Here is a 22,240-nt window from a genome sequence, read left to right on the forward strand (position 1 = left end):
AGAAGGGGCCATTACAGTGAACACAGAGCTGGTCTGCAGAATTTATTTAAGTGGCAGAATTAATCTGGGCTCAAGAAGAGTGCAGAATGTTTGTCACAGTGTTGCTCTTAAACTGCTGTCTTCTCTTGAACAGCTCAGCAAAATTCCTTTTTAACCCTCAATTCTGCATTTGAAAGTTTATATTTTGAAAGTTTATGTGAAAGAAAGTGCTGTTTCAGGAAGAGAAATAGTGTAAAACTTACCTATGGGCTCCTTTTGCAAGACTGTACAGCTTCAGGCCCACGGATTTGGGCAGGTTTGTGGCTCAATAGTTATGGCTTCTGCCTCAGCAGAGAACTTGAAGTTTGCTGTGCCAGTTGACAAAACTTATGCACACCAGTTATACGTAATAAATCTTCTGTGTGTTATACAGTGGAGGCCAAATGGGTTTGGTGTAATATTGATCTTCAAAGTTAATGCAGGTATTTTTTTTGGAAAGTGTGAATTAATTGTAATAGGATATGGGAATATTCCAGAAATCTGGATTTTTGTACAGAAACCTAACGATAGGACCAACGGAAAATGAACTCAAATTCCTTTTATTTATGTCATCAAATATTATAAGAATATGAAAATGTAGCTAACTAAAGAATTTGGTTAAATGTAGCATGGAGACATGGAATGTATATTCCAGGTGCTTATTTACATTAGAGCAGAATTTCTTTTTCTTCTTCAGTATGTTTTTCAACTTTCTAATCACTTTGGTGGTTTTCTGATGGACCTCATCCAGTTTTTTAACACCTTTCTTGAACTGGCCCAGGCTTTCAGCTTCCAATCTCTGTACAGTGACGCTTTCTTCCAGTGCATCTGTTATCCAAGATTCATGTAGTGTGCGCCTCATGTGGTGAGGATGCATTTAGTCCCATCATCCAGATGGTCTAGTGAACAGGATTGGGCCCACTGTTGATCCCCAACGACCTCCATTTCTGACTGGCTGCCGCTTTGACGGTGAGCACAGCAGTTTAGCCTGTTTGCCACCATGGCCCACGGCCTTTTGAGCTAACGCTTAGCACCCATAGGTATGATTTGTATACCTGCCCATGTCCAGCTGGTGTGATTTTTCTGTTGCTAACACGTTGCACACGTTGTCAGTGTGGGTTGCGTCAGTGAGCAGAAATGAAATTTCTGAAGAATGGTGCAAATTCAAATTTTCCTGTGTGTGAGTGCTCAGGATCCTTGACGTGATGGTGGTCAGCATGGCAAACTTCTAACCGTACGAGCATTCGGGCACTCACATCAGAGACACACAACTGAACTGTGGTCTCAGGGAGCTCTCAAGTTGTGTGGGCTGTGCATGGACCCAGAGTCCACGGATTACCACAGAGCCATGGACAAGCTGGCAAGAAACCAGTCAGGATTTTGAAACCTTGCCTAGTAGGTAGGTTGTGTCTGACGATTGTTGATATCAAAGTATTCCCCTTAAGTGCTTTGATTTCAACAGATGGAAATTCGGCCCAAATATTTTGTTACAGTTAATCTGAGTAGCAGCATATTATAATCACTTTAAGTTGTAATATCATATCAGCTGTGTATAAGGTCATACCCATTTCTTATTCCTTTGATTAAAGTTATTCATCTGTGTAGCCAGATTGCCAAGATTGTTTTAACATTTCCAAATTCAAAAGATGAATTCAATACCACATCTAAAATAAATAAAGATTAGTTTGATTTCCAAGTCATTAACTGAAGTATAATGCGTAGTTTTACCTACTGACATTTAAAATTTGCAAATGTTGTGTTACTAGTCTGTATTTTCTCTATTAAATTCTCTGCAAGAACTGAGAGTATTTTATAAGGCAGATGCTGTGTATTTTATAAGATGTGGCAGTGGCATACATTTATCATCTGGATATTAAAATGTTACATTATTTTAATATAACAGTGTAGTCACTGTGAAGTTTAAATCAATATGTGAGGGCATCCGCTGTGTTCTCATCCGATTCTCAGATTTGCTTACAGTTATTAGGCTCCATTCCCTGAGTGATTCTTCTCAGAAAAAGATACTTCAAGTTAGTTTTCTCATCTGAACAATATAATTTTTTCTTTCCTGGTACAGGTGGTTTGTAGTAAACATCCACAGTAATTTCACTTTCCACTATTTAAAATAGCTCTATTCCAAAGCTTCTGAGCATCTTCAGCTCTCTTTGAAGTGTTACTCATAAATAAAATTATACTATTTCCAGGATGTGTGAGAAAAGGATAATAGGTTGTCATGGTTTGATGTTTCACTTTTTATTGTGTGCTGCTCGTGGTTGTTATTCTGAGGGATCACAGTCCTGTGTATGAAGGGAGAAGTCGCTTGATTTCACTGGAGGTGAGTGAGCTACAGATTACCATAATGCATTTAGTTGTATTAACATTTTCCTACGGTGGAGCTTAAATGAAATGATCTGTTTTGTTAGTCTGGATAGTTCTCTCATCACCTGGACATGCTGATTTATATGAACTTTTTATCTCTTGCCTTTCTACTTGCCCAATTATATTCTTCTACTACTCATAGTGCAGACATACTTTAAAATGCACAAAATCTGCTCCTAGTTCTGCTGCTGTCAGCAGGAGCTGACACGAGGGTCGGGATTTCGCTTCTCTGTGTCACCTCCTCCAGTTGTCATTTCAGCCTGACTCTCATCTACAAACAGCTCTTTGTAATAATATTTTTCTTTTTCCTGATTGCTTCAAACCCTTTGGTTACAGTTAACTTACTTGATTTCCTTCTGTGCCCCGATGCCCCTCACTTCTTTTCCTCAAGAGGCTATTTGGTGAACGTGCTATTTTCTTTTCTTCTCAGTATTGATGACACGATGCCCTCATAGGTTCTTCTTTCTCTCCCTTCAACATTTTAATTCATACATCCTTTCACATTTGTTGTGGAAAATCACCAATGAGTAACATTGTACTTCTGCTCATAAGAGTTTAGCTGCAGATTCACTCTTCCTTTTCCATTCCAAATGAGAATGATCACATCTCAGGTCTTGTGTGGAGGTTGTCTCATAGATTCTAACTGAACACCTGAGTGAGGTGTTCCCTGTTTGAACAGCTTTCCAGGACCACCTGGCAGAAGAATGAAACCTGTCAGTGCATGTGGGGAAATGCCTGCAGTGTCATGACACAGCGTAGCCTTCCTCAGTTTTCAGCAGTTGTTTGCTGTTGGTAAGCACGCTTTTAGTTGAAGCATTACCAACCATGCTTAATATATTGCTGAATCTGTTCAGTGAGCTTTGAATCTGCATTATCCCCTTTTCTGTGTGTTTTGTTTTCCTGACTCCATTCTTTCTTTCCATTTACAGGCTGCGTTGTATTTTTGTTTGTTTATCTTCACCCCACTACTTGGCTGTCTTCTCCGCATGAGCTGCTACTTTCTGCTGTTCTCCTGCCTCACGTTTCCTTTTCCACTTAATGTCTTTGAGCTGAACTTATTCCTCCATGTTTTGTTTTTTTCTCTCAGTTCTTCATATGTGTGTTGTTGTTCAGTCACAATCCCATTCCCAACATCACTTCTTGGACTGTTTTGCTCCCTCCCTTAAGCCCTTTGAATCGACAGTGTTTCTGGACAACTTTTTGCTCTCTTAAAGGAGCATGGGCTTCTTGGCAGCTTTTCCCACTGGAGTGTACTGCCTGATCTTGACCTGATTCATCGCTCTTAATTCTGGACACCTAAGAAGCACTTAATTTAGTTGCATGGTCATCCTTGACTTTGTGGTTAGTGAGAAGAAAACGGCTTCTTCAAAAGCTTTTTTGGACCAGGAGGGACCAAACTGATCTCAAAAGCTTCCTTGGCTCTCCTGATTGCCCAGCTGTGAATGACTGTACTTCCAACCAGGGTGTGTCAGATTCCCAATAGCCATCTCTGTTCAAAGTATACAGCTTATATACATGTTTTCAGTTCTGACCTTCTAACGGGATGGCTTTTCAGGGCTTTGCCTCTTTTCCTCTAAAATCATCAGCACAACCATGCATGGTGCTTTGGAAATGGTTTAAGAGAATTGAACTCGTGTGCTTAAAAATAAAAACAGAAACAACCTGGTCACATCTTCAGCATAGTGAGTTTGTGGGAGAGAATATTCCTCCTCTCTGACTAATCAGTCCTGTGCACTGAACTGATCAACCCATCTTTCTGCTGCCGCTTTCCTCCCTCTGCTGGAACACTGATGTATTCATGGCATAGTGGGAAAAATTGTTACTAGAGGAAGGAAGCTTACTAAGGGAGGCCAGACCACAAAATTAGATCTGGAGTGGGAATGTATAGGAACAAAGCTATGGAAGAGAGAGGGGAAAAATCACAACAGGCTTGAAAGAGCAAAAAACAGCAAGGAGGAGGCAGTGGGAGATGGATGAAGTAAAGTAATTATATTTACTTGTTTGGCACTTTTAAAGCTAGAGCCACTTCTGAGTAACTTGATGAGTGTTCATGCTAGAACCTGAATAGCTGGCAATAAATTAGCTCATTAAGGTACTTACCTAATCAAAGGCAACTTTATCAAATTAAGCCATTCTACCTTGATGTAATTCTTCATATATAGCATAACATACATAACATAAATGTTACTTCAGTAACATTTAAAGGAAAGAGTTGTAATGTATGAACAGTAATTCAGTGTCAGTGTAAAATCTGTTGCTGCTGAAAGGCAGGTGGTGGTGTGCTCTGTATGGACACCCATCACTATTTGCTGTAGGATGAATGGAAAACAAATAACAATAGTAAAATTCTTTGTGAATTTCATGGGCCCTGCCATCAGTCTTTCAAACTGCAGCAGGGACAGCTAGCTGACAGCTTCCTTCAGGACAAAGCAGAGATGTATGAGCACAGATTGTGAAATCAGAACATCTGACAATGAGGGTATAACTGTCTGTAACACACCTTGTTCTATGGCTGGAGTCTGAGTTCATCTGTGGGTGTTTGTGGAGCACAGAATCAATCAGTAATTGATTCATCTCCTGTCTGGCTGGCTTTTACAGCACAAAATTAGTTGAACTTCTGTTCAGGAATTCAGGATTGCTTTAACACCTGACTGACATCTCCCACTGATGTGTTTAGTTTTAATTGTAAGTCGTTATTTATATTATCAAACACACTCTTTGATCATTAATAAAGGAATAACGCCCCTCATTCTTCAGTTATCTTTCAACTCTGGTCCCTTAAGCGCTTTGTCCTCATATGTGGCCATGAAGTGGAAGGAGATTCCACTGTTCTGGGAAATGGCAGTTCAGTTAAAGGCATCGAACTGATCGACCCGGGATCAGGGCCCAGCTCCAGGAGCTGATGGATCACTTCACCTGGCTGTGGTGCTAATCACTGGGCTATCTTTATCTAAATCTTACGGTGTTTGCCTTTTAAGTTGCCTTTTCTTAGGCAGTTCGAGTGATCAATAAGGGAGAAAAAACTCCCTTACAGTGCCGTGTAACATTGTAATACAGAACAGCCTGAGTTTGACAGACAGTGATCAGTGGGCTGGAACGCCGAAACCGTGCTTATAATTGCAGCCCATCCTGCAATTACAATCACATCCTGATGTGATTGTACACAGCAAATTTTACACTCCTACATTTGGAAAGGAGTACCGATAGCCTTTAAGCTCCGTGCTTTTGGGGCTGTGTTTCCACGAAGGAGATAATGGAGCGTGAACCAAGCCCGGCAGGGCCGGGCCGGAGCAGCCCAACGGCTTTGTTGGGCGTTGAGGTTTTACTGCGAGGGCGCGGAGCGGGCGGCTCCGGGGGGATCGCTGCTGAGACAGCGGCCGGTCGGAAAGAGAATCTCACAGCGAGAAGCCTGGCGTCGGAATTAGTTTATTAGAGAACTCCATAGCTTCGTTATTAACAGTTAAGGGGAGCGAACGCGTCTTTCAAATACTTTCAGTTTCAGGGAGCTCGCCGAGCGCTCGTCACTTGTAGCGCCTATCTCAGGGCACGGGCAGCAGCCCTGCGAGCCGGAACAGCGCTTCTGTGCGGAAGTCAGCACGGAAAGCCAAACCGGGGCGAGGAAGGGGAAACCGCCGCGTTCAAACGGCCCGCGCCGGCAGCGCCCGTAACGGCCGCGCGGGAGCCGCTGCCCGGTCCTGTGCCGTGCCGTACCGCCGATCGCCACTCGCGACCCTCCGGCCCCGAAGCGCTGCCCGGCGAGGGGCCGCCTCCAGCACGGCGCAGGTCCCGGGGCGGGGGCGCGTTTCCTGCTTGCCGTTCGCCGCTGCCCCGCCGCTCGCCGACGGGCTTTAAGGAGGCCCGGAGGGGCGGGGCGGGGAGACCGGCCCAGCCCCGTGCCCGCCCCTCGGCCCGGGACGGCGGCGGGAGGGAGGCCGGGCGGGGTTGTGATGCGGCCGTTGTTTTTGTAGGGTCGCGGGTCGTGCTGCGGAGAGGGAAAGGCGGCCCATGGAGCCGGGGAGCGCCTGGCGGGCGGCGTAGCCCGGCCCCCGCCGCTTTGTTAGCGCAAACACACAAACGCGCCCAAACGCGCCTCACCTGGGCGGCGAAGAGGAGGGAGCGCTCCCATACATAATGGGCACTCGGCTCCTGCCCCCCGGGCCGCCGCGGAGGTGAGTCGAAGCCGCCCCCGGGCTCGCAGGCTCCCGAGAGGAAAGGCAGAGCCGGCGGGGAAGGAGGGGGCGGGCGCGGGGCTGACAGCGGCGCGGCGCCACCTTAAGCGCGGCGCCACCTTAAGCGCCCGCTGACTTTTCTCGTTACATTGTAGCAGCGGAAAGAATGTCGGCGCGGGCCGCGGGTGACGTCAGAAGGGAGCAGCGCAGAGCGGCGGCGGCCAGGCAGCGGCAGCGGCGGCCCCGGCACGGCGAGGGAGGCGCAGGCGGAGGAGGCGGGAGCGGCGCCGGCCCCGCCGCCACCGCAGCGGCAATGGCGGCCGTCGGGGAGCGCAGGTCCCTGCCCAGCCCCGAGGCGATGCTGGGGCAGCCCTGGAGCCACTGGGTCGACGCCGCTAAACTTCACGGGAACGACGGTGAGCGGACGACCGGCCCCCCCGCGAGCCGCCCTTCTACCGGTGGGAGGGCCCGGGAGGAGGCGATCTCCCCTCTATTATCCCCCCGCTCTCTAATCCGGGGCCCGACCTCTGGGGGAGCCCGAGTGCAGCCCGGGCCGGGGGCAGCAGGTGGGCAGTCCCCTCCTTCCCGCTCCCCCTGCCGGGCGCGGTGCTGCTGAGCATCTCCGAGCGGCGCTGCCCCCCGGGAGGGTCCGCGTCCGGAGCCGGGGCTGTGCCGGGTGGGCGTGCGCTGAGCTCTGGGCGCTGAGCTCCGGGCGCTTTCTGTTTCAGGAACTGCACTAGAAGAAAGTTTCAAGGAATACGGGAAAAATCGAGAAGCGATGCGACTCTGCCGAGAAGGTGAGTGCGATTGGTTCGTGGGGGAAAGTACCCGGAGAAGTTTCCCGGCTTGGAAGTGGGTACCGACGGGCTCGCACGGGAAGGAGATGGGGAAACTCTGCTTCCATCCAACCGCTTTGCTTTGGGACCTGCGGCCTGTCAGCAGGCGATGCCATCAGCGTTGTCATTAAATAATATCTAATCACAGCTGCGAGGTTAAGTACAGGTTACTTATTGTATTGACTTTACTGTGTTTCTAGTGGGATTTTCTCTGGTCCTAAGTAATCTTCAGGAAGCTGCGTGACAGCGCTGCTAAGATCTCTTCTGAGCCAGGACGTTTGCATTCGGATCATAATCTGTGTGGTGCTCGGACGCTGCTCGCCCTGTCATGTCAGCGAGTTGTGTTTATTTCTCAGTGCTCAGTGAGAGTGACCTTTCACCTGTGATTAGCAAAAGCTCAGGAAGGGCCCTGTTGGTTTCTAAAGCAGCAGCGCTGCTTGGAGTTGTAACCAAATGACAGATGACACCTATAGGTTGCCGGTAACTTTGTGACAGGCAGTGGGAGAACAGTAAAAAGCCTGAATGCTGATGTTCAGTTCTTTCTCTCTCTTTTTTTATTTATTTTTTTTTTCTTTCCGACTTCCAAATTTGCTTTGTAATAGAGAAACATTCTCAAGCTGTATGATTGTTAGCACAAATTCACTTAATGAGAAGTATATGTCGTGGAATAAATGCCAGATCAGTTGCACGTGAGTCACTTATTTGACATTGTTAGGAATGGAAGTTTTATCAACTTTGTTTACAGTCAGAAAAAACAGAGCGTGTAGGGAGCTCAGGAGATGATCTGATTCAGCACTTCTGCTTGGGAGCTGCAAACAGCAAAGGAGAATTGAAACGCGTTGGCATAGACTTAATAAAGTTGGGAGGGAGTGATCTATACTGAGGCTGAGTGAAAATGTCTATTTATTGTCAAATTCCTCTGTTGCTCACATTTAGGGAAAAAATGATTTGTAGGACCACATTCAGTGAGCACTGGGCTGTAAGAGAGATGTGATAGAACACCATGCTGAGATATTCAAACTTGTTTTGCTGTCTCTCAGTTGTGTCTGTAAGTTCTCAGGTGTTTCATTACTTCATTGCTGAGTTCCAGTCTAATAATATTTGTGTTGGATATTTCATTTATTTTTCTGAGTAGGCAGATAATTTAAGTGTTAAAACAGCCTTTATAACAGTAAGTACGTGTTATCCTAGTAAAGATTTTGTTAAGAAGGATTTTCAAACATTTTTTCTTATTTCTACCTCTTAAAATAGGAGCATCTAAGGTTTCCAGATTTTAATGATTAGCTGGCAGGGTGATGAATAATCTTTGGGTTGTTTTTGTTTTTTTTATTTCCCTTCTATAAAGAGATCATGAAACTGTTTTTTGCATAGTCTGACTGAGACACAACTTCTCTTCTCTGAATTCAACCATGAGAATGACTTGTAGGGTTATGGTTTGAAGGAAGGAAAATTAAACAAAAAAAAAAACCTTCAAGAATTCAATCTGAAACTCAGTTGCTGTATCAGGCTTTCAAATGTCTTTTTATTTTGATGGTATCGTGACGTGTGAATGAGGCGCTGACTTGGCTTACACGTATAGCTGGTCTGCAAGGAACTCTGCCTACAAAGCAGAGCAAAAGATAAAGTTGTACTAATTAGATTTGCACTGAAAGGACATGGGGATCAGCAAAACACACCAGCATGTGTGTGTGTTGTGTTAATCAAATCAGGTTTTGAGAACGCTGTAAATGGTTCCTTTACCCAGGAAGAATTTTGTATTGAAAATGGAGAAGCAAACGTTTGTTAAGCAATTGGACTGCCTGAACAATGGACTTTAACCTGGAAAATATTAAACAAATTAAAAATTCTGTCAAACCCAATTCTAACCCCAAGATTTTTGTCACACTGCACAGTATTTGAATAAGGTTAAATACACAACTCACTGTGCAGAGAAAGTTCTTCCATCTCAGGTTGGGAGTTGAGTCAGAGGCCCAACTTGACAAAGGATTTCAAGGTTATTTAGGTTAATTTAACCTTGTATTGCAACTCTTCCAGTTTGCATAAAGGAATTAAATATTCATGGCCTGGAGAGGGAGAGAAGAAGGGAACATGGCTTTACAGTCCACTTAGTCTAACTGGTTTCAAAACCAAGAGCTGTTTCTTGTATTTAAGAATTGTCAACTTTCAGATCAGGCTCCAGCCAGTCCGTGGACCCACTGAGTTAGAGTTGCTTCCTTTTCCACGTGCTCTTTTTTTGCTCTTAGTCTTCTGTTGGGAATTAGCTTCAGCATTGCTGTGCCCGATGGTGAGAAATGAGTGTCAGGCTTTTAAGCAGCAATGTCTGGATCTCCTGAATGAAGAGTGAGTGTTCTCATTGTCGTAATGCTGTATTAAAAAGAGGGTTAAGGTTACCAGCTTCTCCTTTTGTTATGCTTAAAGGAAAAGAATGATGCCTGTTACTCTTTTAAAGAAATGAAAGACGTAACTGTGTTATTCCAGAACAGCATCTGCAAACTTAGAAGAGGTGCAGGATTTTAGGAGCACGTTTGTTACTGGAATTTCCTATTTGCTGATCAAGCAGCTCCTCTCTCAGCATGCTGGTTGTTGTGAAGCCTGATGAGTCCTTAATACCTGTCAGGGATGCCAGTTCTATGCAGGGATCAGGAAACTAAAATTAGTTCATAATCTCAAATATTTTTTCTGCATCTAGCCCTCCTTGACATACCCGAGCTCCCATCAAAGCACCAACTAGAAACTGTGGCATCCCAAACTCTCAGTGTTCCTCTTGTATTTCCCAGTTTCTGTTTTGCTGCTTTTATATGCTTTCTGTTCTGCTAATCCATAATATACAGTCGTTCCTGCTGGGATCCTCGAAGACCTTCACCAAAGTGAGAAGCTCGCTGGATGCTTTCCTGCATGTTGCTTTCTGAGGCAATAAGAGACCATGCTGAGCTTTGATGTAGAAATTAGAACCACAGGAATATGGTACGAGCCCAAAGCACTTGGCTTGCATTGGCTGTGGGAAAATCCCCAACAGATGAAAATGAGAAATGGACATCCTTCATCATGGGGAAAAGTCTTATTTTGAAGAACATTTTAAATCTGTCTTTGTACACCAAAATCTTTTTTGTGACAAATGGTACTATCCATTTAAGTCCGTGTTATAACTGCAGTGCAATCGCTTCTTTTTGTAAGCAGTTCACACAGCAGAATCATTGCTCATCCAGTCACTTAATTACTTACTATTTGTGAGCCAGCTGAAGGTGTGACTCCCCGGCCACACGTTTGCTGTGATGAAGAAACTTGAGCATGTTGCGTTGTAATCTGCAAAAGAATTCTAAAACAGTGAAGCAGAAAGCCTAGTTGTCTTCTATTCTTCTTACACTTTGAAATGAGACTTTGATGATGTATCATTCAGACTTGTTTGTGTGATACTTGCAGTGTGTGCCATCAGATGCATACAATGTGCTCACATGTACTTAGTTCATGTGAGAGATGCAGTAGATGTCTTGATACTTTCCCAGTTGAAGAAACTACTGTTAGTGCTCAGCTTTGTAATAAGAATTTGAAATGTTTCAGCAAATGCAGACATTTTTCCAGGAGATTCTTGCTGACCAATGTTGAATTTGGTTTGCTTTAAGAAAACTTTCAAACCCACTGTTTTCGTGAAGATGTTCTCTAAAGTGAATTGTGACTTCATGCATGGGGTTTGTTCACGGTAACTCTGACAGGCTCCATCAGAGCCACCTTTAACTCCTTGCAAACTTTGACAACAGGTTGGCTCCTTTCATTTGTGGATTGAGAGAGCTTTGAGTAGAAATAATGCAGCCTAAAGCCAGGCCCTGGGACTGGGGGCTTGTCCATCCCACAGCCCCCTGCACTCCAAATCAACCATCGCTCCCCAACACTCCCATTCCCCCTGTAAATTCCCACTTGCTACCAGCTAGCCTGTAATTTCAGATTCTCACCCCTGGCCCCCGTAAAAAAATAAATGAAAACCTACAAAGTTGGGTTTGAGCAAGAGAGACAGAGAACATATTTGCTCTTAGGAAAGGTATTACATTTTCTGTAGTATTTATTAATGTGTGCAACTCTTTCTGAAGTCGTTGTGCAGAAGTATTAGATTATTTTATGAGTCAATATAATAATCTTGAAATATGTCTAATAATAAAAATACTATGGAAACAATAGCATCTCCAAATGGAAAATAAAGCCTGGAAGAGCAGGAGAGAGCTTTGGTTGGACAACTTGATAGGACCTGAGGAAACAGTTTCAAACTAAAAGAGGAGAAATTTAGATTGGACATAAGGAAGAAGTTTTTTACATTAGCGGTGGTGAAGCACTGACATGAGGTGACCAGAGAGGTGATAGAAGCTCTGTGCTTGGAGACACCCAAGGTCAGGCTGGATGGGTCTCTGAGCACCTGACTGACGTGCAGATGTCCCTGTTCATTGCAGAGGAGTTGGACCAGGTGACCTTTAAAGATCTCTTTCAACTTGAAAGAACCTGTGATACTTAGTAAAAACTGTTTTTGTTTTTAATGGTGTTTCTAGTGCATGCTGAAGATTTGGAGTGTCTTGCTAGAGCTTAAACATCTTATTCTTTTTGTTACACATACAGCCTTATTTCTTAATGTATTTTTAACATTCTTTGAGCTGTGAATCCCTCAGTGCTGCCTAGATCAAGTGCTTCACTAGCTCTCCCACCAGTTTATAGACAACTGGCAACAAACTATAGGAGAAGGAGGACAGCATTTGTAACTCAGGTCACAAGCTGGATTTGATCAGTTGTCATTGCAAGAACTGTTCAATCTTGGCTAAAAGGGGGTCTTTGTCACCCTGATAGCATCTGTAATGTCTGTGAGCGCTTTAACTGTTTGAACTCGGAGGTTGTAAGGCTCCTGGGGGAGTCTTGATTGCTCTGTGTGTACGGCTGAGCTGTTTCAGGTGATGTGGTCCAGTCAGTGGTGATGGAGGGAGGTGCTAAGAAGACAATTCATCACAGGCTGAGGTTAATTCAGCAATGGTCCCTGATGTGCTAGATGTGCTGGGAGGTATCGCAGGTAAGAATTTATGTTGGCTGTGTAGCATGAGTCTTGTTGTATGGTATCACTCTTATAGGTTTTTAGACTCTACTGGTCTTAATAAAACAAGTGCTGAATTTTGTGTGAGGATGTAAATCATCAGTTTTGGTAGATGCCTTCAGAAGACAATTTGGAAGAATTTGTTACCATAGGGATCTATCAGGAGAGCAGGTGGGAACAAATTCTGTTCAGTGTTGTGTCACACTCCACAAACCTCTTGACTATTCAGCAGAAGCTTTGGGGTTTGATCACGTTAATTGTTATTAATGGGAGTTACCAGAGCAGTGAGAGTACTGAGATGTTCCTGAGAGCTCTGCCATGAGCTGGTATTCTTCTTGAGCCTGTGCTGGGCAATCCAGGGCTGAGCTACAAGGAATCACTAGAAGCATCTTTATCTCATAGACCCAAGGTCTGGAATTTTCCCATTGGCAGGTTTAATAAATAATTAAAGCATGGAGAAACTTTTGTTCCAAAATGAAGTTGTAAATACAAGTGAGAGACGGCATCTCATTTCGAATTTAAATTTGTTTTTCTTCAGCCTCAGGAGGTGCTTTATTGAGTTGATTTTCATTGTGTTAGATCACATCGAAGATGCTCACAGTGTTCTATAGTCGCTTACTGCCTGAATATACACTGAGAATTTTTAATAGACTGAAATAAATATTTTAAGGTGGCAGCACAACGTGTGATGCTGCTTTTTTGACGTTCTGTGTAGCTGTGCTCAGACTGTAATGAGATAAATCTCCTCTTCGTTTCATTGCCTTTTAATTGGCTATTTACAGAAAGCATTTTAAGGATTTGTGGAGCAGTTATTGTAAAACAATTACGAGGAATCTTTGGAAGTACACTGAACTGTTTAAGAAAATTGTAGAGATTTTGTGAGAGAGGTGGAGAAATAGGGTGTTTGAGAAGTTGCTACTTCTGTCCTGTCCTGCAGTATCTGGCCCAGGTTTTCTTTCTCCTTGTTATTTTTTCACTTAAATCCAAGTTCTGTTTACAATATTTGATTATTTCTGGTGAGATGAGTCACATGTTATAAATAGAATGCTGTAAAGATACTTTGCAGGTTTTAGTTATTACCATAGTATTAGTCTGTTATTGCAGGGCCTGGGAGACTTTCACTGGGATTACAGCTCCAAAACTGCCTGAATTTATCTGTTAATATGTAAAGATGTAAGAATTTTTTAAAAGAACCTTTGAAATAGCTATTTATGCACGTACATAACAGTCAGGAATTCACTGTTATCTTCTTTAGGGAGGTATATATGAATAGCTGGGTTATTCCTATGCAGAATACAGAAGAGATGATGTCTTAATAATTGATTAAACATTGCTTTTTCTATAATTTCTCTTCTATACTTAACAGGCATTCAGTAAGAGAAGATAGATGTAGTCAGTATCATACAGAAATATGATTTTCCCATGAGTTGGTAATGCAGCGCTGTGGTCCAAGCAGAGCAAGAAAGACACAAAGGCTTGGTGAAGGCTGTTTCTAAATAAATGGGGTTAAGAGGATGGAGGTTGCTCTCTCTGAAGTAACTGTTTTAAAAGCTGTTTCTTTCATTGCAGTGGATCTAGAAAAGGAAATACCCACAGTTCTTGCACCTCTTTGCACTATGCCTAGCTGATGGCAGTAGTGGCCAAGTGCCAGCTGGTGTTACATGTGGTCTTACCACTTATTACGCAGGAAAATAATATTTAGTTTGTGATCAAGTATTCTAAATTGCCTGTAAGATGCTTAAAAATTGCTTATCTCTTTTAATGAAGAAAATCACCGCTGTGGAAATATGCATGGTACTCAATGTTATTTCCTAGATACGGTTGGAGTGCATTACTGAGATGAATACAACTTTGTATTTATACTTTGGTTTTAGCAGCATTGAAGCCTAGTAAAGAGAATTTGAAGTCTAATGGAGAAGAGTAACAGGAATGTGAAAGCGGTTGTCGTGGATGGAGAGGTATTTATTGTAGTCAGTGTTCCTGTTGCTAGAAAGCCTTTGCAATCAAAAGCTGCCCTTGCTTGTGGTGTTGTGAACTAGGACAGGTGACACAGTGGCTCTCAAACTGTTTCTTATTGAGAGTTATGATTGCTAGCTTTGGAAGCAGTTGCTTTGATGGTAAATATTCTCCGTTGTTTGCTTGAGTAGATGGTACTCAAAGACTTGGTTGTTTGTGTGTAAACTGCTTGTCAGCCTCTGTGGAATAAGCTGTTTAGTGGTAACCTGTTTTCCCATGAGAAAGAACATTTATTTACAAGCTCGCTCCCGCCCTGATTTCAGCTGTTGGTAGCTTCAGACTAGGGAATAGACAAACTTCACTGATAATAGGAGGTGAAAGGGATAATTCATAATGCCTCTCTTCCCTCCTGCTGGGATTATAACAGTCAGAAAACTTACGCAGTACTCTTGATCTGCTTTACTCTGGATAAGCAGGACTTTACGTGTACCTCTCATCAGCTACGTTTGTAGTGTAATAGGAAATGCAGTGTTCCTAAGTGGCAGCGTAGGAAAAACTGTACACAAAACAGCTGAAGTGCTCAAATCCCATAGGGAGCAACTGTGAGGTTGTAAGTCTGTCATGTGAACTTTTTCTTACCTCTAGATCTTGTACAGCTTTATTTCCAGAAATTCTGTTGGACTGTTTGACGTTGATATGACTGCCTGAAAGTCTTACAGCAGCTTTCATTATAGTGAAATTTACAAGCTTTAATGCATTAAATTTGAACAGTAAATAGCACACTGAATACACAGTAAATTGGCTGTTTTCAAATTGTATTATACTTTACCCCTCATACATGCAGTTGTATGTGTACAGGTTTTTTTCACTGACTGCATGAGCTACACAGTGTGTGTTGTCAGTGGGAAAGCTGGAGCTGTACCTGTTGATGAAGTGGTATCTGGGGGTGTGAGGTCTTGCTGTGAGCCACTACAGTCAACAAGGCTTTTGCTCGTGACTGGAGCATGCACACAGGATCGGGTTATTGGGCTCCGTGGGCGAGAGGGTTTGCATTTGTAAGATAGCCACATTCACTAGAACTTTGTGATCAAACAACCAGCAGAGAAGTACTGTGCTATGCAAACATTTTAATTGTCAATCCCTAGATATTGTAGCCATTGCTTTGTCAAGGTGCATATAGCCTAAATGCTACCCTCTGGCTATTGTTTCAGGCTAAAAGACAGAACAAAATCTATACCAGTTTACACCCGGGGTGTGGTTTGTAATCTTTTATTTCCTCTCAGCAATGCTGCATTAAGCAGCCCCTCCATCTTTGCTGAATCAACCATTTGTCACATTCCAACTTAGTTGTTTACCAAAACAAAATGATGCCTGCTAAAATTAAACAAAACTTTTCCAGCACGTATTCTGTATGGTAGTTCTAAAATCCATTGGGACATACTTGATTATGTATCTTGTCAGAGTGAATCTGATCTGCATTTTTCCTTGACTACCTACATGGTTTTATCGCATGGTAGATCTTGTATCTTGTTTATCTTTAAGAGGGTTGGAGATATAATATCAGCAAATAACTGCAGTAAAAAGCAGGATCTGTTATAGTATGTAAGTGTATTGTTAAATGTAAACAGCCAGTAATAGTTTGTTTTACTTAATGTCATGGTCAGTATTACCTCTTTTATAGTTTATTTCCAGTAATTAGCTATGACAGAAAGCTAGATGCGGGAATTGAAAAGCTTTGCCTGGAATTCCTGAGGTGGTTCCCTGTAATGCTCTGAGCTGCAGGAAATACCATATGCATCTCTGTTACCCTGCTGAGCAGGAGTTGTCACCTACATTTCTCTTAGTGGAAGAGTGTTGCAGATGATGCCAGGAGGAAAAAGAGACTTTGTCTATACAATATACATTAATGTGAGCCTTACCAAACTGTACTTCTAAACAAATCTGCTGTGGTGGGGACTATCCAAAAGCCTCAAGTTCTGCAAAGATTTTAACTGTCTTTATTTTTGATGGATATGTCAGTGGAGTGAAAATTGTTTCCAGTAGTCAGACACAGTGTGTGGTGGTTTAGAAGATTTTTGTTGGTCTTTGGTTTGTAAAGAATTCTGGTTTTTAGGATGCTTTCTTAGCTGATTCGTTTTCTGTAATATATGGTCAGTGTTTGTTGTGTGTGTTCAGCTCTGCTAAGAGAGACAGCAGTCATCCTGTTTTCCCTGATACTCAGGCACTGGGAAATATCCCTCCGGTTCTGCAGGGCTGTCCGTTTATGCCCCAAAAAGCAGGGGCACGGTCCTCTGTGTTTTTTGCTGGAATACAGCTTGTGAGTCTCTTCAGTAGTTCTTGAGGCCCGAGCGTAATCATCTGAAGCGTTGGCTTGATAGCCTTGGAGATAAGAGAGCTATTTTTATCCACGGAGTAGGTAGAGGAGACAGGAGTAAAATCTAGACAGCGTGCTGTGCCTGTGCTCCACTGGGGCTGAGAAGGAGCAGTGAGAGCCACGCTGCCCTCAATGGCCGCAGCCATGCGAAGCTGAGTGCTGCCCGGTGGGCCCAGGCTGCTTCAGGGCCGGGTGGTGATCCTGTGTGTGAAGTGGGAAGGCCTGATGGGAAGATGCACGACCCTAAGCTTTGCTTCTTGTTGAGTGGCAAAGTGCTGTGCTGTGCTCCTGCTCCCAGCGCGGTGAGGGGAGGGACTGGGCTGAGTCGTGCTGTGCACCGTCTCGAGGCTGCAGAGCAGCCCTGTGGGTTCCCGTGGTGGCCCTGCAGTGCCCTGCCTGGGGCTCCTGCGGCATCTCCCCCAAGTGCTGCACATGGCTGCTGGAAGCAGAAGCTGTTGAGCGATTTCCAAGCGGCGTTGTGGGCTGGCTCTGGGCAGACTGGCTGAACAAGTTCGGCGGCTGCGGCTTTGGCTCCCTGCCTGCCCTGGCTAACCCGGGGCAGCTGGGCGCTGCAGCTGGGACCTCAGCCCCAGCCCTGTACTGCACGCGTGTGAGCGCTGTGCCAGGCAGAGAACCTGCTGCTGTCACAAAGCAAGGTTTCCTTGTCCCAAACATTTGCAGCAGTTCTTTAGGAAGGTGGCTGCATCTGTGTTCAGTGTGGTGAAGGCTGGTAAACTGCAAATTTGTTATGGTATCAAAGAATTCTGTTCACCTCTCAATGTTCTGTTATCGTTTTCCTGTTATTAGCTGTTGTCATTCTGTCATCTGTTTGACAGTTAACCAGGGCTTTGCAGCGTTCTTTCCTGCGTCTTTTTTCAGTACAGATTCTGTATGTTCTTTGCTGTGTCTCTCAGTGCTGACTCCACGTGTCTCCCATGCCTGCTCTGCTGTGCCTTTGCAGATTGTACCACGAGGTGCCCAGATGCTCATGCTCAGTGGGTGATGGGGTCTGCGGGGCACTGCTTGCCTGCCTCCGCTTGGTGTGTCTGATCTGCTACATCTGCACAGCGATGATTTTTCTCTGGCTTACTGCTTGTGTAATCAGGCTTATTCTTCTTACAGCCTTCTTAACAAGAGATGTCCGAATATTAAACTTGGTGCCCCGTTCAGTCCTTTGTTTTTTTCTCCTCTAGTGTAGAACACTTTTGCTTTTTGACCTACAAAAGGGAGAACAGTTCCTTTCTTCTTCCCCCTGTGTACTTAAGCCCCTTCATATGTACCCATCCCCCTTCTTCCTGGAGGACTGACTGCAGGCTGCAGTGGGACCGCAGGACAAAAGTAGCTGTAGAAGTGTCTGTCAAAAGTGTGAGTTGAACCAAAGCTACCAGATCTGTATGTTATGTAGTTGAGTAAATTCTTTTTCTGATATACCAGCTGACTGAAGTAAGGGCTTGAAGTTTACTGGCTGCTCAACTAAGTTACTGAAATATTCAGTCATCTTTATTTAGAAGCATGATGTCCAAGTTTAAAATGAGCGTCACTACCTGTGTGCCCAAATCTATGAGAAAAGTAGGTTGGTTCTCTTTACCATAACAACAAAAGCATTGTTTTATTTTCCACTTTATCTTTTAATCCTATTAAATATCAAAGTACTGTGAGTTTTTTTGCTATGGAACATTTATATACCTATCGCATATAAATATGCATAAATATGCAACTTGCACATATATTTTTTAACATCGTATCAAATTAACTGTTAGGGAATGTGTGGAGCAAAGGAAGTTCATTTTAATGAAGAACCAATAGTGCTTGCTGGGAGGGATGCAGAAATGTAGATTGGCATTCCAAAAATGACAGGCATTGGTTTCCTTATAGCTATATGATTGAAACAGTCTTATTTTTGAAGTGGACGTACAAGTGTATGAAGAATGGGAGTGGCAGGGTGGGGTAGATTTAGGTAATTAGGTTGCCTAATAAAAGAAAATACTGAAATAGAATTTAGCTGACAGGTCATCTGTATTATTTTTCTTAATTTTTTTTGTACACGCTGATTTGCTGGTTCACATATCGAGCACACGATGCAAAACGGAATTCCCTGTGAAGAGCAGCATTGTCTTTGCACAGCTCACGATCAGAGCTGTGCTGCTGTCACGCAGCAGGTCGGGCTGGCTGTGGTCAGCAGGGAATGGGGGTAGAACAGGTTCACCAATGAGCACAGCACGTGTGCCATGTGGCAAGGAAAATAATGTCTTAACTGTTTTGTTTTCAAGGTGAAGGCTGCGGTAGTACTGTCACGCACAAGATGCGTAACCCTCTCTATTGGTTTGTGAATCTTCAGATGTTTAAAGGTTATATCCTCTCTGCTATTTGTTGCCACTTTGTGTTGACACCTTTTTTTTTTGGTTTTTAAATATTACTGTGTGCTTCATTGTTATTTTCTTACCCACGACTATATCTTTTGAGATATGTTTCACTCAGACAGCTTTTAATTAGTAAAAGCATGCATAAATCTTCATGTGAATGGTTGTTACTGCTCGGCTTCCTCGGTTACTGAGAGCCAAGATCTGCACTGCTGTGGTGCCATGGGGCAGTAGCATGGGGAAACATGACAAAAACTTCAATTGAGCCACATGTGCCACTTTTTTCTTCAAAAGCATGCCTAGATAAGAGATGGGAGAGGGTGAGGAACTTGGGTCGCGTTCACAGTTTGCAGTCATAATGCATCAAAATACTTCCGCTGCAATGAGCAGTTTTATGTAAACTGTAAGTTTAGATTTAAATCAAACAAACTTCCTTTTACTTACTACAAGAGTACAGCTGCTGCAAAGTACACAGAGTGCTATATATAAAAGAGGAGGAAAGAAATGTTGATGTAAAAACAGTTAATAACAGTAGCGTGCTTTGAGGTATGTGACTTAAGATGTAATGTAGGCTATTCTCTCTATGATAGAGTTAATTTTAATTGAGCCTAGTCTTGTGGCTAATTTCTTGGCCAGAGCTCTTTTTTCCACATAAAAGACACTGCTTTTCTGCATAGTAAGTGAAGTGCTTCTGTGTACCCTTTCATATGAAATCACACCTGCTATTAGTATTACTGTGTAAACTTTCTTTATTTCCTGAATTCTGTTCAAGTTTTGTGTCGCAATTGCAGAATTGAACTCAGTGCTGAGAGTCCCTGCAGTTATTTTGGGATTAGATTTGTAACAATTTATTTATTATTTTTTGCCGCAGAAACATAAATAATAATTTGTTGGCTTCCCTAAAATATGGCAATGACACAGTGAGATCATGTCACCTAAAAATAATGTGTGACTTTCAGTGAACGTTTGCTCTATGGAGAGTGATGACAAATTGTATATTAAGCATTCATGTAATATATAAATTGACTGGAGAAATTTAAAATATCCTCCACTCTGAAAAGTAATGAATGAGTAAATGGAATAGTTTTTGCAAATGACTGACTTCATCCAAGTTGCTGATGGAAACCTAGTGCAACAATGCAGTGTATGTGGAGAATAATCCACTGAAAAGCTTTAAATATGGGACTTGTATTTCACTGCAAGTTTTATTAATTGATTGTTTTGAAGATAACCTTCTGTAAACTTAGAAAAACTGTGTGGTATTTTGAAGTTCTGAGGGAAGCATCTGACATATGTTTTGTGTTAGACTTTTAGAAGATTGTGGGTAGCTGAATTCATATACAAAGAATTTAACTAAATACTTGGACGTCTGCTTTAATATGTGTTTTATATGTAATTTCAGGAACATTCAAATCTTGGCAGCCTAAAATTAGAACCCCCAGCTGCACGCTAGGCTGCAGGTGCATGTGTGCATGACAGGCTGTTGGTGATTGCTGCTGTTTTTTATCAGTGGGCACGCTGTAGAAATTCCCCAAGACCATTTGATCTCAGAGGAGACAACAACTGTTGGTGCTGTGTTCTGCATCCTCAGCGAGAGGAAAGACTGCAGGGAGAATCACAGCGATCAGGTGTTGATAGCCTTGCAGAAGGGCTGGCTGGTGTTTGGACTTGCTGATTGGTTCTGTGCAGAGGAGTCGTGCTGCCCATAAGATGCAGCAGAGGCTTTTTGCTGGAGGTGGAGAACCCAGGGCATGGGCCTTTGGCAGTGTGGTGTGGCTGAGTGCATGGAAAGCAAGAGCAGGCAAAGGTAGGTTGTCTGTGACCATTCGTGTTTCATGGTCCAAAATTCTGTCTTGAATTTGAGGAAGCAATATAAAAACCCATATGTTAATTTATCCTTGCAGGACTGTAGCATGTATTCCTTTGGATAAACAGACTATCTTGCATTCTAAAAGGAGACTGGAGAGAGAGAGCTGTGCTTTTAGAGATAAGATGTTGTCATCCTGTTAAAGATCTGCAGCTGATCAAATCTAGTAGTGCAGTTGCTGTGCATGGTTAAACCAGATTGTGGGCTGTTTTGGTCCTGAAGTGAAATCACTTCTCTGAGCCAAAACTTTGAGGTTTGGGTATTCTTAGGACTTCAATGAAATTATATGTGATTGTTCCATTTGCCAAAGAGGTAAATGCAGTAAAAACATTTGATCAAGGCTTCAGCTGTTCCTTTCTTCATCCTATCAATCAGTAACTGCGTGGTGAAACAAAGTTCATACACTTGTGCTCAGAGCCCAAGAAGAGCGATGTCTGTCAAATGTCTCCTCAAATAGCTGTGCTTTAAAAGCTGCGTGTGCAAAAAATGTAAGCTACTTAAGAACGTACAGAGCACAGTTGGCAGTGAATTTCAAAGACAGGTTATTACCTTGCAGAAAGTACTGTGGTAGCAACGCTTCCCTTTGAGCTTAAGTGAAACAGCTTGAGTATCTTTTGGCTTTTAACTTTGGCAGTGCAGAGTGGGAATGTCCATTTACTGAGCCTCGCTTTATACTAAGACTTTCTTTTGTATCTGAGGCAACATGTGTATGAGTTGTGCAGGGTATGGTTTTGTTTTCAAAGGTATTTCTGTAAATGTGAAAGTTCTGTGTTGTTTGGTTATGCATATATTCTTTGCAAGCACAGATTTGTTGTGTCTGCTCATGTAGTTCATGAGATATTTCTGTTCTTCTAGCGTGTGTTGGAATTCTGCAAAAAAACTCAAGAATCCTACTGAAATCTCTTATTGTGTTTTAAGCTCTGTGGTCACTAAGCACTCTGAATATTATGCCATTTTATTTATTTTGTTCATGATGTCTCCTTAGGAGTATTCTTTTTTTTAATTATTATCTGGTATGTAAAAAATTGCCAGAAGATAAATTTCATTTTAACATTGATAAGTATAGAAAAGGATGGGTGTTCAGGATTGGTAGGCAGTTCGATTCATTTCTAGAAACAATTTGGAAAAATATCATTTAGCAAATAATATTGGAGTTGTGGAAAATAGGATGTGCTCATGAAAGGTGTATTTTGAGATGCTAACTTAAGTGAAAACAAAA

General features: G+C 43.0%; 1 protein-coding gene across 9 annotated transcripts in view; it reads left to right on the forward strand.

The window, feature by feature from the left end:
• The window catches only part of ATXN7 (ataxin 7), an 80,749-nt gene that overhangs the window by 16,696 nt on the left and 41,813 nt on the right, over nt 1–22,240 (forward strand). For 2 of the 9 annotated variants that reach the window (XM_048957039.1, XM_048957040.1), the window contains 2 exons: nt 6,722–6,982; nt 7,295–7,363. In XM_048957039.1, the coding sequence (XP_048812996.1) occupies nt 6,733–6,982; nt 7,295–7,363 (319 nt within the window). In that variant the 5' untranslated portion in view covers nt 6,722–6,732. Of the gene's footprint in view, nt 1–5,821; nt 6,567–6,721; nt 6,983–7,294; nt 7,364–20,692; nt 20,962–22,240 lie in introns of those variants that run through there. The other 7 variants (XM_048957046.1, XM_048957038.1, XM_048957041.1 and 4 more) reach the window with 7 other exon arrangements.

This window comes from Lagopus muta, chromosome 11 (genome assembly GCF_023343835.1).
Source record: "Lagopus muta isolate bLagMut1 chromosome 11, bLagMut1 primary, whole genome shotgun sequence".
Classification (NCBI taxonomy): Eukaryota; Metazoa; Chordata; class Aves; order Galliformes; family Phasianidae; genus Lagopus; species Lagopus muta.